This window comes from Tympanuchus pallidicinctus, unplaced genomic scaffold, assembly GCF_026119805.1.
Source record: "Tympanuchus pallidicinctus isolate F22 unplaced genomic scaffold, pur_lepc_1.0 scaffold17, whole genome shotgun sequence".
NCBI classification, from domain to species: Eukaryota; Metazoa; Chordata; class Aves; order Galliformes; family Phasianidae; genus Tympanuchus; species Tympanuchus pallidicinctus.
The window spans coordinates 13,284,426-13,300,735 of NW_026294690.1; the positions used below are offsets into that span (position 1 = coordinate 13,284,426).

At 40.3% G+C, this 16,310-nt stretch overlaps 1 protein-coding gene across 4 annotated transcripts in view; it reads left to right on the forward strand.

Moving 5' to 3' along the window:
* The window catches only part of ATXN7 (ataxin 7), an 80,640-nt gene that overhangs the window by 32,174 nt on the left and 32,156 nt on the right, over window positions 1-16,310 (forward strand). For 2 of the 4 annotated variants that reach the window (XM_052678334.1, XM_052678335.1), the window contains one exon: window positions 12,915-13,019. The exons of 1 other annotated variant lie outside the window; for it this stretch is intronic. In XM_052678334.1, coding sequence (XP_052534294.1) covers window positions 12,915-13,019 — 105 coding nt within the window. Of the gene's footprint in view, window positions 1-5,258; window positions 5,512-12,914; window positions 13,020-16,310 lie in introns of those variants that run through there. One more of the 4 variants, XM_052678337.1, reaches the window with a different exon arrangement.

Here is a 16,310-nt window from a genome sequence, read left to right on the forward strand (position 1 = left end):
AGCGGTTTGCATTTGTAAGATAGCCACATTCACTAGAACTTTGTGATCAAACAACCAGCAGAGAAGTACTGTGCTATGCAAACATTTTAATTGTCAATCCCTAGATATTGTAGCCATTGCTTTGTCAAGGTGCATATAGCCTAAATGCTACCCTCTGGCTATTGTTTCAGGCTAAAAGACAGAACAAAATCTATACCAGTTTACACCCGGGGTGTGGTTTGTAATCTTTTATTTCCTCTCAGCAATGCTGCATTAAGCAGCCCCTCCATCTTTGCTGAATCAACCATTTGTCACGTTCCAACTTAGTTGTTTACCAAAACAAAATGATGCCTGCTAAAATTAAACAAAACTTTTCCAGCACGTATTTTGTCTGGTAGTTCTAAAATCCATTGGGACATACTTGATTATGTATCTTGTCAGAGTGAATCTGATCTGCATTTTTCCTTGACTACCTACATGGTTTTATCGCATGGTAGATCTTGTATCTTGTTTATCTCTAAGAGGGTTGGAGATATAATATCAGCAAATAACTGCAGTAAAAAGCAGGATCTGTTGTAGTATGTAAGTGTATTGTTAAATGTAAACAGCCAGTAATAGTTTGTTTTACTTAATGTCATGGTCAGTATTACCTCTTTTATAGTTTATTTCCAGTAATTAGCTATGACAGAAAGCTAGATGTGGGAATTGAAAAGCTTTGCCTGGAATTCCTGAGGTGGTTCCCTGTAATGCTCTGAGCTGCAGGAAATACCATATGCATCTATGTTACCCTGCTGAGCAGGAGTTGTCACCTACATTTCTCTTAGTGGAAAGGTGTTGCAAACGATGCCAGGAGGAAAAAGAGACTTTGTCTATACAATATACATTAATGTGAGCCTTACCAAACTGTACCTCTAAACAAATCTGCTGTGGTGGGGACTATCCAAAAGCCTCAAGTTCTGCAAAGATTTTAACTGTCTTTATTTTTGATGGATATGTCAGTGGAGTGAAAATTGTTTCCAGTAGTCAGACACAGTGTGTAGTGGTTCAGAAGATTTTTGTTGGTCTTTGGTTTGTAAAGAATTCTGGTTTTTAGGATGCTTTCTTAGCTGATTCGTTTTCTGTAAGATATGGTCTGTGTTTCTTGTGTGTGTTCAGCTCTGCTAAGAGAGACAGCAGTCATCCTGTTTTCCCTGATACTCAGGCACTGGGAAATATCCTCTGGTTCTGCAGGGCTGTCCGTTTATGCCCCACAAAGCAGGGGCACGGTCCTCTGTGTTTTTTGCTGGAATACAGCTTGTGAGTCTCTTCAGTAGTTCTTGAGGCCCGAGCGTAATCATCTGAAGCGTTGGCTTGATAGCCTTGGAGATAAGAGAGCTATTTTTATCCACGGAGTAGGTAGAGGAGACAGGAGTAAAATCTAGACAGCGTGCTGTGGCTGTGCTCCTCTGGGGCTGAGAAGGAGCAGTGAGAGCCACGCTGCCCTCAATGGCCGCAGCCATGCGAAGCTGAGCGCTGCCAGGTGGGCCCAGGCTGCTTCAGGGCCGGGCGCTGCTCCTGCGTGTGAAGTGGGAAGGCCTGATGGGAAGATGCACGACCCTAAGCTTTGCTTCTTGTTGAGTGGCAAAGTGCTGCGCTGTGCTCCCGCTCCCAGCGCGGTGAGGGGAGGGACTGGGCTGAGCCGTGCTGTGCACCGTCTCGAGGCTGCAGAGCAGCCCTGTGGGTTCCCGTGGTGGCCCTGCAGTGCCCTGCCTGGGGCTCCTGCGGCATCTCCCCCAAGTGCTGCACATGGCTGCTGGAAGCAGAAGCTGTTGAGCGATTTCCAAGCGGCGTTGTGGGCTGGCTCTGGGCAGACTGGCTGAACAAGTTCGGCGGCTGCGGCTTTGGCTCCCTGCCTGCCCTGGCTAACCCGGGGCAGCTGGGCGCTGCAGCTGGGACCTCAGCCCCAGCCCTGTACTGCACGCGTGTGAGCGCTGTGCCAGGCAGAGAACCTGCTGCTGTCACAAAGCAAGGTTTCCTTGTCCCAAACATTTGCAGCAGTTCTTTAGGAAGGTGGCTGCATCTGTGTTCAGTGTGGTGAAGGCTGGTAAACTGCAAATTTGTTATGGTATCAAAGAATTCTGTTCACCTCTCAATTTTCTGTTATCGTTTTCCTGTTATTAGCTGTTGTCGTTCTGTCATCTGTTTGACAGTTAACCAGGGCTTTGCAGCGTTCTTTCCTGCATCTTTTTTCAGTGCAGATTCTGTATGTTCTTTGCTGTGTCTCTCAGTGCTGACTCCACGTGTTTCCCATGCCTGCTCTGCTGTGCCTTTGCAGACTGTACCACGAGGTGCCCAGATGCTCATGCTCAGTGGGTGATGGGGTCTGCGGGGCACTGCTTGCCTGCCTCCGCTTGGTGTGTCTGATCTGCTACATCTGCACAGCGATGATTTTCTCTGGCTTACTGCTTGTGTAATCAGGCTTATTCTTCTTACAGCCTTCTTAACAAGAGATGTCCGAATATTAAACTTGGTGCCCCGTTCAGTCCTTTGTTTTTTTTCTCCTCTAGTGTAGAACACTTTTGCTTTTTGACCTACAAAAGGGAGAACAGTTCCTTTCTTCTTCCCCCTGTGTATTTAGGCCCCTTCATATGTACCCATCCCCCTTCTTCCTGGAGGACTGACTGCAGGCTGCAGTGGGACCGGAGGACAAAACTAGCTGTAGAAGTGTCTGTCAAAAGTGTGAGTTGAACCAAAGCTACCAGATCTGTATGTTATGTAGTTGAGTAAATTCTTTTTCTGATATACCAGCTGACTGAAGTAAGGGCTTGAAGTTTACTGGCTGCTCAAGTAAGTTACTGAAATATTCAGTCATCTTTATTTAGAAGCACGATGTCCAAGTTTAAAATGAGTGTCGCTACCTGTGTGCCCAAATCTATGAGAAAAGTAGGTTGGTTCTCTTTACCATAACAACAAAAGCATTGTTTTATTTTCCACTTTATCTTTTAATCCTATTAAATATCAAAGTACTGTGAGTTTTTTTGCTATGGAACATTTATATACCTATCGCATATAAATATGCATAAATATGCAACTTGCACATATATTTTTTAACATCGTATCAAATTAACTGTTAGGGAATATGTGGAGCAAAGGAAGTACATTTTAATGAAGAACCAATAGTGCTTGCTGGGAGGGATGCAGAAATGTAGATTGGCATTCCAAAAACGACAGGCATTGGTTTCCTTATAGCTATATGATTGAAACAGTCTTATTTTTGAAGTGGACATACAAGTGTATGAAGAATGGGAGTGGCAGGGTGGGGTAGTTTTAGGTAATTAGGTTGCCTAATAAAAGAAAATACTGAAATAGAATTTAGCTGACAGGTCATCTGTATTATTTTTCTTAATTTTTTTTTTGTACAACGCTGATTTGCTGGTTCACATATCGAGCACACGATGCAAAACAGAATTCCCTGTGAACAGCAGCATTGTCTTTGCACAGCTCACGAGCAGAGCTGTGCTGCTGTCACGCAGCAGGTCGGGCTGGCTGTGGTCAGCAGGGAATGGGGGTAGAACAGGTTCACCAATGAGCACAGCACGTGTGCCATGTGGCAAGGAAAATAATGTCTTAACTGTTTTGTTTTCAAGGCGAAGGCTGCGGTAGTACCGTCACGCACAAGATGCGTAACCCTCTCTATTGGTTTGTGAACCTTCAGATGTTTAAAGGTTATATCCTCTCTGCTATTTGTTGCCACTTTGTGTTGACACTTTTTTTTTTTTTTTTGGTTTTTAAATATTACTGTGTGCTTCATTGTTATTTTCTTACCCACGACCATATCTTTTGAGATATGTTTCACTCAGACAGCTTTTAATTAGTAAAAGCATGCATAAATCTTCATGTGAATGGTTGTTACTGCTCTGCTTCCTCTGTTACTGAGTGCCAAGATCTGCACTGCTGTGGTGCGATGGGGCAGTAGCATGGGGAAACATGACAAAAACTTCAACTGAGCCACATGTGCCACTTTTTTCTTCAAAAGCATGCCTAGATAAGAGATGGGAGAGGGTGAGGAACTTGGGTCGCGTTCACAGTTTGCAGTCATTATGCATCAAAATACTTCCGCTGCATTGAGCAGTTTTATGTAAACTGTAAGTTTAGATTTAAATCAAACAAACTTCCTTTTTCTTACTACAAGAGTACAGCTGCTGCAAAGTACACAGAGTGCTATATATAAAAGAGGAGGAAAGAAATGTTGATGTAAAAACAGTTAATAACAGCAGCGTGCTTTGAGGTATGTGACTTAAGATGTAATGTAGGCTATTCTCTCTATGATAGAGTTAATTTTAATTGAGCTTAGTCTTGTGGCTAATTTCTTGGCCAGAGCTCTTTTTTCCACATAAAAGACACTGCTTTTCTGCATAGTAAGTGAAGTGCTTCTGTGTACCCTTTCATATGAAATCACACCTGCTATTAGTATTACTGTGTAAACTTTCTTTATTTCCTGAATTCTGTTCAAGTTTTGTGTTGCAATTGCAGAATTGAACTCAGTGCTGAGAGTCCCTGCAGTTATTTTGGGATTAGATTTGTAACAATTTATTTATTATTTTTTGCCGCAGAAACATAAATAATAATTTGTTGGCTTCCCTAAAATATGGCAATGACACAGTGAGATCATGTCACCTAAAAATAATGCGTGACTTTCAGTGAACGTTTGCTCTATGGAGAGTGAAGACAAATTGTATATTAAGCATTCATGTAATATATAAATTGACTGGAGAAATTTAAAATATCCTCCACTCTGAAAAGTAATGAATGAGTAAATGGAATAGTTTTTGCAAATGACTGACTTCATCCAAGTTGCTGATGGAAACCTAATGCAACAATGCAGTGTATGTGGAGAATAATCCACTGAAAAGCTTTAAATATGGGACTTGTATTTCACTGCAGGTTTTATTAATTGATTGTTTTGAAGATAACCTTCTGTAAACTTAGAAAAACTGTGTGGTATTTTGAAGTTCTGAGGGAAGCATTTGACATATGTTTTGTGTTAGACTTTTAGAAGGTTGTGGGTAGCTGAATTCATATACAAAGAATTTAACTAAATACTTGGACGTCTGCTTTAATATGTGTTTTATATGTAATTTCAGGAACATTCAAATCTTGGCAGCCTAAAATTAGAACCCCCAGCTGCACGCTAGGCTGCAGGTGCATGTGTGCATGACAGGCTGTTGGTGATTGCTGCTGTTTTTTATCAGTGGGCACGCTGTAGAAATTCTCCAAGACCATTCGATCTCAGAGGAGGCAACAACTGTTGGTGCTGTGTTCTGCATCCTCAGCGAGAGGAAAGACTGCAGGGAGAATCGCAGTGATCAGGTGTTGATAGCCTTGCAGAAGGGCTGGCTGGTGTTTGGACTTGCTCATTGGTTCTGTGCAGAGGAGTCGTGCTGCCCATAAGATGCAGCAAAGGCCTTTTGCTGGAGGTGGAGGGCTGGTCCAGGGCATGGGCCTCTGGCAGTGTGGTGTGGCTGAGTGCATGGAAAGCAAGAGCAGACAAAGGTAGGTTGTCTGTGACCATTCATGTTTCATGGTCCAAAATTCTGTCTTGAATTTGAGGAAGCAATATAAAAACCCAAATGTTAATTTATCCTTGCAGGACTGTAGCATGTATTCCTTTGGATAAACAGACTATCTTGCATTCTAAAAGGAGACTGGAGAGAGAGAGCTGTGCTTTTAGAGATAAGATGTTGTCATCCTGTTAAAGATCTGCAGCTGATCAAATCTAGTAGTGCAGTTGCTGTGCATGGTTAAACCAGACTGTGGGCTGTTTTGGTCCTGAAGTGAAATCACTTCTCTGAGCCAAAACTTTGAGGTTTGGGTGTTCTTAGGACTTCAGTGAAATTATATGTGATTTTTCCATTTGCCAAAGTGGTAAATGCAGTAAAAACATTTGATCAAGGCTTCAGCTGTTCCTTTCTTCATCCTATCAATCAGTAACTGCGTGGTGAAACAAAGTTCATACACTTGTGCTCAGAGCCCAAGAAGAGCGATGTCTGTCAAATGTCTCCTCAAATAGCTGTGCTTTGAAAGCTGCGTGTGCAAAAAATGTAAGCTACTTAAGAATGTACAGAGCACAGTTGGCAGTGAATTTCAAAGACAGGTTATTACCTTGCAGAAAGTACTGTGGTAGCAACGCTTCCCTTTGAGCTTAAGTGAAACAGCTTGAGTATCTTTTGGCTTTTAACTTTGGCAGTGCAGAGTGGGAATGCCCATTTACTGAGCCTTGCTTTGTACTAAGACTTTCTTTTGTATCTGAGGCAACATGTGTATGAATTGTGCAGGGTATGGTTTTGTTTTCAAAGGTATTTCTGTAAATGTGAAAGTTCTGTGTTGTTTGGTTAATGCATATATTCTTTGCAAGCACAAATTTGTTGTGTCTGCTCATGTAGTTCATGAGATATGTCTGTTCTTCTAGCGTGTGTTGGAATTCTGCAAAAAAACTCAAGAATCCTACTGAAATCTCTTATTGTGTTTTAAGCTCTGTGGTCACTAAGCACTCTGAATATTATGCCATTTTATTTATTTTATTCGTGACATCTCCTTAGGAGTATTCTTTTTTTTAATTATTATCTGGTATGTAAAACATTGCCAGAAGATAAATTTCATTTTAACATCGATAAGTATAGAAAAGGATGGGTGTTCAGGATTGATAGGCAGTTCATTTCTAGAAACAATTTGGAAAAATATCATTTAGCAAATAATATTGGAGTTGTGGAAAATAGAATGCTCTCATGAAAGGTGTATTTTGAGATGCTAACATAAGTGAAAACAAAAAACATCATCTGACTTTCATATCAGTTAAAATAAGGGGGCTATATGACTTGTCTTAACTAAAGCCCCCAACCATTCACAACTCACTACACTACTGCAGTAGATCTGTGGGCACAGCTCCTGGTCTGGAGGGCGATCTGTTGTAGTGCTATTGGAGCAGGAAGCTTGCTGCCCAGCAGCTTTGCATCCAACATCCTCCTTGTACCTGAATATTACTCGTTATCGACAGCTGATGTCAGCAACAGAACCTGTTGGACTCCTGTTGTGAGGATTTTTGGCACAATTTTGGCTTTTGGGGTGGACTACAGGCCGTTGGTCGGATTTCAGCTGAGCTCAGCCTTGTTCAGTGCTCCTGGTTGATGTGATGCTAAGTGCTGAGCGAATCGCCTGCCTTCTCCTTCCTCATGCCTCATTCCTCAAGTTGCAAGCTTTTCAGAGCAGTGGTTTGGGAAGTTTTGTTTGCGTTCAAGTATCAATATGACATGCATGTTCTTCATGACTGTAAAGAATAAAGCAATAGGAATATGTTATTGCTTGAAGATGAGAGTATAGCAATGGAGCAAGAGTTGTAAGAAAATTTACGAAGGTGACCCCATAACTGACAACCAGTGTCAAGGTACTGCACCTGAGTCTGAATCACCATACCACGTAGTTATTTTACTATTATTTTTCTTTCCTTTTTGACATTCTTTCAGACTTTAATGAAGGATTGCATTATCCTACAGAAAAGGTCTAATAAAAGCCCTTAGAGAAGGAGGTCTACTCTTACCATGAGGTAAAACAAGCTGTGCTAGCATTATTTTTACCACAGGTGCTCAAGACTGATTCTGTTCTAACAAGAAGGGAAAGCACAACTGGAGTAGAGTAATTACACTCAAGATAGCTTTTGTGTACTTTATTTGAACTTAAAAGTTTTTGTCCATGAAGTCAGTAGTTCAAATAACTCAGATTTGGCAACATTTCAAAATAATGGAATATATTTGCAATTTCTGTACATTATAGCTCTGAAACAATTTCCTGACATCTTTACTGGAAGCCCTGGTGGTTTGGGGAGAGTTGGTACATTTACTCAGGGTGGGTTTGGCTCGGGCCCCAGCACAGAGAAAGCAAATTCTGTGGTTGGGGAGTTGTGAAGATAATAGGAAGTTACACCTGCTATGAGCACAGTTAGTAATCAAACACCGTGCATTTTAATGGGGATGCAACTAATATTAACTGTAGCTGATGAAAAACGTTTTGGAAATATAACTGGGCTGGAGCACGTTATGCTGTGCTGTCTTTGCAGCCAAAAGGTTCTGCTGTTCCCATTAGGCATCAACATGGGAAATGTCCACTGTCAAGACGTACTGCATTGGAAGCAGTGCATATGTGCTTGTGTTAAATCAGACACAGGTTTCTGAAAAATAATATTGCTAAGCAGATGTTCATGCTGGGTATGGGAAGGAGAGAACTGAGTGTTAGTAGTCTTCTATCTGGAAAATACTTATGGACTACTTTTATGGTTTCTTGTCACTTTTGTTTTTCCATTGAGCTTCCTGTTCTTCAACCATATCTCTAATAGAGTTTATTTTTTGCCCTTTCATTTCTGTCCTCACTGCTTTTGCTTTCTCTTCCTCTGTTTCATTTTTCACTCCTTGTTTTCTTGACTGTGGTGAGCAAACTTCTGCAAAATAGAAGGCAAGGGGGTTGGACTCGATGATCTCTGGAGGTCCCTTCCAACCCCTACAATTCTGTGATTCTGTGAAAACAGGAAACTTGCATCTGGTCCCTAAGAACAGCCAGGATTTGGACTCTCTGCATTGCGCTCCTCTAAAGATTTTATAGCCTCATCTTTTTGTGATGTTTTGCAAAAATTTTAGAAAGGATGCTGGGATTGTTACATGGCACAACAGTCCCAGACTACAAAGGAACAAAATTTATAGGAAATTGGGTAAATTTGGGAGGTAAAAAAAAAAAGAAAAAAAGAAAAAACAGTGAAAGAATGTGCAGTAGAGCTGTGCTAGTCACTGAATTCACCAGTTCTAATGACTCCATAAAAGCAAACTGACGACCTGTTATCTCACTGCCTGTTTGTAGCCTGTTCTATTTGTTCTGTTGTCTGTGACGTTCGGTAGCAGAACTGAAAGCATAGAGGCGCTTTTAGGGACTGTGAGTGAGACTGTCCCAAAGGGAAATGCTGAAAGCACCAAGAAGTCACCTGCTGACGCCTGCTTCTGCGTGCCTTGCTGGAAGAGGAAATGGCAGCTCAGAGCAGACATGTCCCTTGTGACGTGGTGGTTGGGTATGTCGGGTCCTATGCTATTGTTGTCTTTCCTTTTTTTTATTAGAAATATGCTGATTTGGCCTTCTCCATATGAAAAGCATTTTCCTTATTGCATAGTAAGCAAGTAATGCAGTTCAGATATCTCAGAAGTATCTGTGGCACGTGCTTGTACTGTTCTTGGGGAAGTGTACAGGAATATATCATTAGAATTTACTTCTTTTTAAAGTGGAGCTGAGTTACGTTTGAAAGAAATGAATTCTGGAGGTTACAATGTTCAGAAGTGTAATGTGGAGGTAAATTAAGTCATTTTTCTTCATGGTGTTAATAGAATTAATGTACCTAGCAGCTCGTATGACAATATTTGTGTGTTGCCACCACATAAATACTACATTTATGAAAAGTAAATTGAAAGTTTGAGGTCTTGATTTAAATTTCTAGTTTGACCTTGAAAAACATTCCCAGATGGAGAGAGTTAAATCAGCTCAGCTCTGAAAGAGGAACATATGAATCACGGTTGCTAGGCTCTTCCGTGAGAGGCATGGGCTTTACATCCACGGCTAAGTATTTCAGAAGTCATCTTTAAACTCAGAGGAACGGAGCGTTTGAAATGATACTGGTGGAATACTGTAAACTTCATTAGACTTTTAAATGGAGAATTTGCATGTCATTAAATGAAATAGGTATAAAGTATTAGACAGTGGAATATCAGTGGCAAGACTTCTAAACTGTGATACGGGGCTGTGGGGGGAGAATTCGAACATCCATCTCCTTCACTTTGCTGTGTACATTTTGTTGAACTATTCTGCATATTCTCTAATACTTGCACAGTATATTTTATGTCATTCACATAACAGTTTCACATTGGTGTTTGTCCTTTTGGGACACAGGAACAGAAATAAGAGTTCCTGAATCCTCTTCTTGCTCTGCTGACTCGAATGACACGAAGCATATGAAGAGCATTGGCATTTACGTGCCTTACAGGCTCCCGTGTTGGGCAGTGTGGTTTCAGGTTTGAGCCAGCCCTTTTCCAGTGATCTTCATTGTTCTAGATGGAATCACAGTCTGAAGTCAGATGCATTGTGAAGCTCATCTTGAGTTTCTGGAGAGTGTTGGTGCTGCTTGTTGCCTGCTGACACCTGCTGTGTTACTCTGTGGGTTGTCCTTGTGTCTGTACAGCTCTCAGCTGGTCCTGTGCTGGTTGTATTTGGAGCCCTACATTTACAGCAAGAAAAGGATTTTATTGCATCAATTTAAAATAAATGCTTTGATAATTAAAAGCTAAAAGTTAATGTTATCACATAGGGGAAAACAAAGGATTTGCATTTAGGACTCCAACATCTTGGTACTCTCTCACCATCTGCATGTAGGTGATGCTCTGTATCAGTGGCTGTAGTGTACTGGAGGCAGAAGTTCTTTGTGCCATCCTGCTGCAGTCTGGTGCATGACTTCCTCTGAAATCACAGTTGTGATTTGCAGCAAATCCTTTTTTCTGCATCAACTGTGTTTACTCCTGGGATGGGTTTGGTGAGTTTATGTGTTCAATAGTGCTTTGGCATTGGTTTCTGTCACTCAGAACTTTGGTTTTCAAATTGTAAAGAAGTGCTTCCCAGTATATAGGGCTGCTCCTAAATTATTCCAGTTTCTGGGGATCCCGAAACTGAAATGGGAAACAGGAAAGCATTTGTATTTATGTCAACTTCTGCTGACTTGTTTCACTTGTAGTGTAAAATTACATCTCCCTATTTCCAGCAAATATTCATAGGGTGCTACTTGAATTGAGTGACTGTGACTAACGCCAAGGAGTGCTTTATCTTGCAAGACAGAGAGAAGCAGGCAAAGAGAAGCAGGCGATCCTTTTGTCATCTTTGAGGGCTGGTTTCCCCCTGCATTTTGTACAGGCTGGTGTAAAGTCTGTGAATTCAGTGTTGTCAGAAAAGGTTTGGATCTGAGAAAAGGTTACAGGGTGTGGGTTTACAGTTCGTTAGGCATTATGCAGTAGTAGCCAGTCAGTGTGCTATTAACAATGTAAATAGCAGGCAGTGTACACTGTTATTGTCCTATTCATCACAGTGTATTAGTAGTCAGATGGAAGTGACCATGGACTATTTGTGGAAACTATTTCATGAGGACCTGCCCAAAGAACTCCTGCACGGAGCGTTAACCAATGACCATTAAGTTTGTATGTTTATATGGAATATTAATATTTATTTGTATTTCTTCTCCTTAACCAGCTTAAAGCTAAATCACATAAAGGAAACACTGAGAAATAGAGAAGTATTATTCCTATCTTGCTTTCATCTAGGGTATGTTTACAGGATTTTGCCTAATTGATGGTACATTAGATATACCTGGAGTCTCAAAACATTTTTCTTTTCCAAAGTACCATACAGGTAAAATTTTTTAAACAGTGCCACTCAGTACTTAATGAAGCACAGATCGGTGTGTAATAATTTTGTAACATAACTGTTGTTGCTGAGAAGTGCCTGCGATGCAGATAAGCAGAGCTGTGACCTGTCACAGCCACTTGAGTCGTCGTGTTTGGGTCCAAAGGCACAATCTGGTTGCAGCTGCCCTTCTGGGTGTTGTATTCGGTTTCGGTATAGCTCCATTAGTGTTTTTGAAAGCCTGGGACGTGCACCTTCTTTTGTAAAGAAGAAATCATGACGTTTCTGGAGGAAAACCCTTATTCCGCAGGAGCCCTTCGCTCTGGAAGCTGCTCGGTGTGGATGTGTTCTTTTGTCTGCGAGAGGCAGCGTGCAGGCAGCGCTGCGGCCCTTGTTTGCCTTGGGTTATGTCAGCGGCGTTCTGAAAACGCAGCGACTCCATTTACTCCACAGCCAGAGTTCTGTTCATCAGCGAGAATATCTTTCTAGTGCAGTGCAGTGTGTGGTTACAAACACATCTAGGCACGTGAACAGCTTGAACACAAAGCGCCAGGACTGGTTCTAGCACAGAGGTGAAGAACGTCCTCAATTTCTAATTTACTGCTAACGTATAAATCTATCACTTGAGTGTTCTTAGAAGAAAATAAGTTTTCTTATATCAGTCTTAATCCTTTAAATAGTGCTGTAAATCCCTTAGCCATGCTCTTTGGCAGTGATGAATGAATATGCTATTACATGTGCAGTTTCCTCTTTTTTTTGTCTTCTAATGAGTAACATTTTTAGTTATATCACTGTAATAAACCTTTCAGTTGGGTTTTAAACGTTAAACTGTGCTCTTAAGAAACTGTATTCTTAAAAACACTGCTGGGGCAACTAATTTTATTAGTAAAAGTCTGCAAGTATGTATGTTATCTCCCAAATCCACACATGCTCTGACATACTGTTATCTCTCTATTTCTCTCTTATGTAGCAGTTACACAGATCTCTGGCAGCAGATGGCTGAACTATAATGCACTGCTAAACGAGTAAAACCATTAGGCATGTAATACTACCTGCCCAACGACTGTGCGTCTAAAATGGTTTAAAAAATGCAGTAAACTTCGTCTTAGAACTCATTTAATGAAATTGGAATAAAATCCAAGCTTGTTTCAGAATACGTAAAAGATCCCTTTATGTTGTGTCTGTCTCTTATTACATTCTTGCATCTGCTATAAGACGGTCAGTCCTCAATCAGATTTCTAATACCTGTTTTCTACAAATAATCACTTATTTTACATTTGTCTTTGTAGGGAGATTTGTACTCTTGTAGTACTCTAGTACTGAAGGATCTGTTGCATTATATGCTCTTTTTTTCCTCATTTTCAGATTTTATACATGTGTATTGAAATTATGATTCAGCTCTAGTGTCGTGGCTCTGTAATTAAACTGTTTTTCAATCATTGTAAGCAGCTGAGAGATATGCCATTTTGTCTTTTTGTTTTTAGATATGCCAATATTTGGTCTTTGCCCGGCTCATGATGATTTCTATTTGGTGATGTGTAACCACTGTAATCAGGTCGTAAAACCACAGGCATTTCAATCACATTATGGTAAGTGCTTAACTATTTTTAATAATTAAGGGTGAGGTTAAATCAGGATTAAGCCTGGCAATTTTTCTTTTTTTAATTGATGGTACATAGAACATTAAATTATAAATAATGTCAACAAACATAACCTGTGTTTAATCATTTTACATAGGTAACAATGCAGTTACATGAAGATCTTGTTCCTTTCAATTTTTAATGTCTTCCTGAAGCACTGCACACGTGCAGTTCGGTGTTGAAATGACATGTGTACTGTATTTCACAGACAGGATGTGCAACGTGTTTGTATGTGTCATTTCTCCATGTGTATTTACACTGATTATTTTTACATGAGGTTCCTTTGCAGTTTGAACTGTAACTTAACCAAAAGCTAAACTTACAAATTCTGCTGTAAAACATAATATGCTTCCAAAGGAGCAGAAAGCTTATTTATTTTCAGTAGTGTCAGTCTGTATTTATTTTAATGGTTCGATGGTTTTGTATATAAACTGTGCTAGGAAGCTCTTGTTACATTGGCTGGTGCTAGCCAACATTTATAGAGGACTGAGAAAATACAAAGTGCTCTGCAAGTTCAAGTGTTCCTTTGCTACCTACAAAAAGTAGCAGAGAGAGGCAGCAGACCTTCTTTTCCGTACATATCGAGGTTAGAAATTGATATCAAGCATTTTCATGTCAATACATAAATAGAAGGTTTTTGGTGTTCAGCTGTTTGTTTCTTGAGAAATTGAGGAGATGTTAGCGCTTGATTAGAAACAAAAATAAACATCAAAACTACTCCTTCCTCCCTGTGTCTGTCTGTCTGTTTGTATGTGTTCATTTTTTTCCTAGCCCAGTATTTGACTGCTTGCTTTGCTGCTTAAAGGATAGAAAATCTTGGATATGGGTGGGGAGTCTTTTCCAGATCTGAGAGCGAGCAGAACTTTCCTTGCATCTTAAATTCTCCAGCAAGAAAAGACACGTTTGCTTCTGCTGCTTCCTTGAGACTGGGAAATGGTCTTCCTGTGCAGTGCAGAGGGTGCACTTCTTGTTCTTTCTCACTTGGTTTTTGTGTTAAAATGCCATACAGGATACATCCCAACCCTTGCTGCTGGATTTCTGCAGTCACTCAGTGAAGAATCGGATGGATGTTATAATTCTTGCTAGTTTGTTTGCTTATCTGTGGATGGCAGTAGTAGTAAAATAAAAAGCAAACTCAGCTTATGTCTCCAGGGCTATAAGGAGTGAGAAGAGCAGAAGGGAATACGCTTCTCTTACTCCAGTTGATGTAAGCCTTTGTATATGTTGAGAGCAATTCCACCCCTTGCCAGTGTGATTCCTCACCTGTCACTGAGTATCAGTTTGGGATGTCCAATAAGTCCTTCTAAAATATCATATTAAATGGATTCTGCCAGTTAAAAATAAATTTATGGGGGAGGACTGGAAGGTAACTAGTTCTGAGTGTTGGCATCATGATTCTTGTGCCTCAAAGCCAGGAATATAAAGCTGGTTCGGGTTGGCAGTGATGGAGGAGAGCTGTTGGCCTCTGCACATGACTTGGACTGGTGTTCTGCAATGAGTTGATGACCCCCAGCTGCTTTCTCGTAACTGGAGATCCATACTGTAGGGGCCAGTGTTGTAGTTGTTGGCGTGACAACCTTCGGGCAGATTGAAAATAGGTTTCAGGAGCTGTATTGCTTCTTGACCATGGACTTGGAAGTATTGGGTTTTGTAATGCCGCTTGTATCAGTGTTCAATTCATTCTGAGAAGTGTAGTTTATTGTAAGGTCATTAATTTAAACTCTCCTGTAAGCAGTATTTGTAATTTGAAAGGAACAGCACAAAGAGGCAATTACAAAATGTAGGTATGGAAAATATATTTTCAAGATGCAACGTTCCTGTTCTGTATATGTTATAGGAGTGTAAGCCTACTAATGTTAGATCAGTTCTCTGAGAGAAATGGAGAAGAAAGGGATGGAAATGACAAGGCTTTTCTTAGTATTTCTTAAACCTATTCTGAACAATGAAGACGCTAAACAAGTGCTGCAGCTTGCAGAGGAAATGGGAGGAGCCGATCTGATGAGAAAAACAGGCTTGGGTGGGGTGAAAATTATTAAAAGACCTTAGTTTGCCAAACTAATAGTCGCAGAAAGGTAAGAGGGCTGACTTTGTGATTCCACGTCAAGCCAGCAACCTTGTCTTCTGTTTTCAACAGTCTCAAGATCCTTATGTCGTTGGCCCTTGTTTTAGCAAACTAAAACCTGATAAATATGAGAGATGATTGATTACGTCAGCAGTGTACTCCTCACTCCGTGTACTTGGAGAAGGAAATAGCTGAAGTCCTCATTTGGTTCTTCTAAAACAAAAAGTAGGCTAAGAAAATAAAGTTTGAATTCGTCTCAGTCAGTTTTCCATGGATTGGGTCTTTTCTTCGTGCCTTTATTTCAGGGACTTTAAAAGGAGCGATTACTTTCATGCACTCCAAGATTACAGCATATTCCTGAAGCTGTACCTTTTTTGTAATGATCTCAGTCTTTTTATTTTTAATCGTTACCGGAGAAAATATTGCTCAACTTATGGTGGCATGTGTTGCTTGTACTTGGAGTTCTTTAACATGTGTCACATGGGATTTTGGTTTCTAAAGTAGAATGTACCCTTTTAAAATGTCACTTTTGTCAAAGGAAGGGTAAACAAACTATCAACTAGGCCTAATGAGCTAATTAATTACTTCTAAAGCATATTTGTGATAAACTACTTAGGTAGGCTGAAAGTGCATTGCAGGACGTATGATAGGTAATTTTTCTCCCGTGTTAGTGACAATTTGAACATAATCTTATTCATCAGAATATTTTACTTTTTTTAGTAAAATATTTCACTTTTTTTTAATATAAAACATACTTTTATATTTCATGGCTTTTTATGTGACTAGAAGAGATACTAATTCAAAATTAAATATATTTGGAGGCAACCAAGGCATGTATTTGGAGTATGAAGTGCCCTTCTGACAACTTTGGTAAATTGGAACAATTGGTAGTACTGTTAGTGCTGTTGTTTTATAGATAGATAGATGTAAATACATATACAAATGCTATCATTGGCTTTTAAAATTCTGTGACATTTGCTGTATATATATGACACCATATATATGACAGGGGTCAAAATCTGTTGGCATTTTTGGAAGGTAATCTGATCATTTTTTTTCTAAAGCACATTGATCTAGATTTCCCCTGGCCTGTGTCCATCAGCTGCTTTCAGTCTGTTCCAGTGCCTTCTCCTCTTGGTGTGGGGCAGCCCAGGGGCTGGCCTGCTATTCAGAACAAA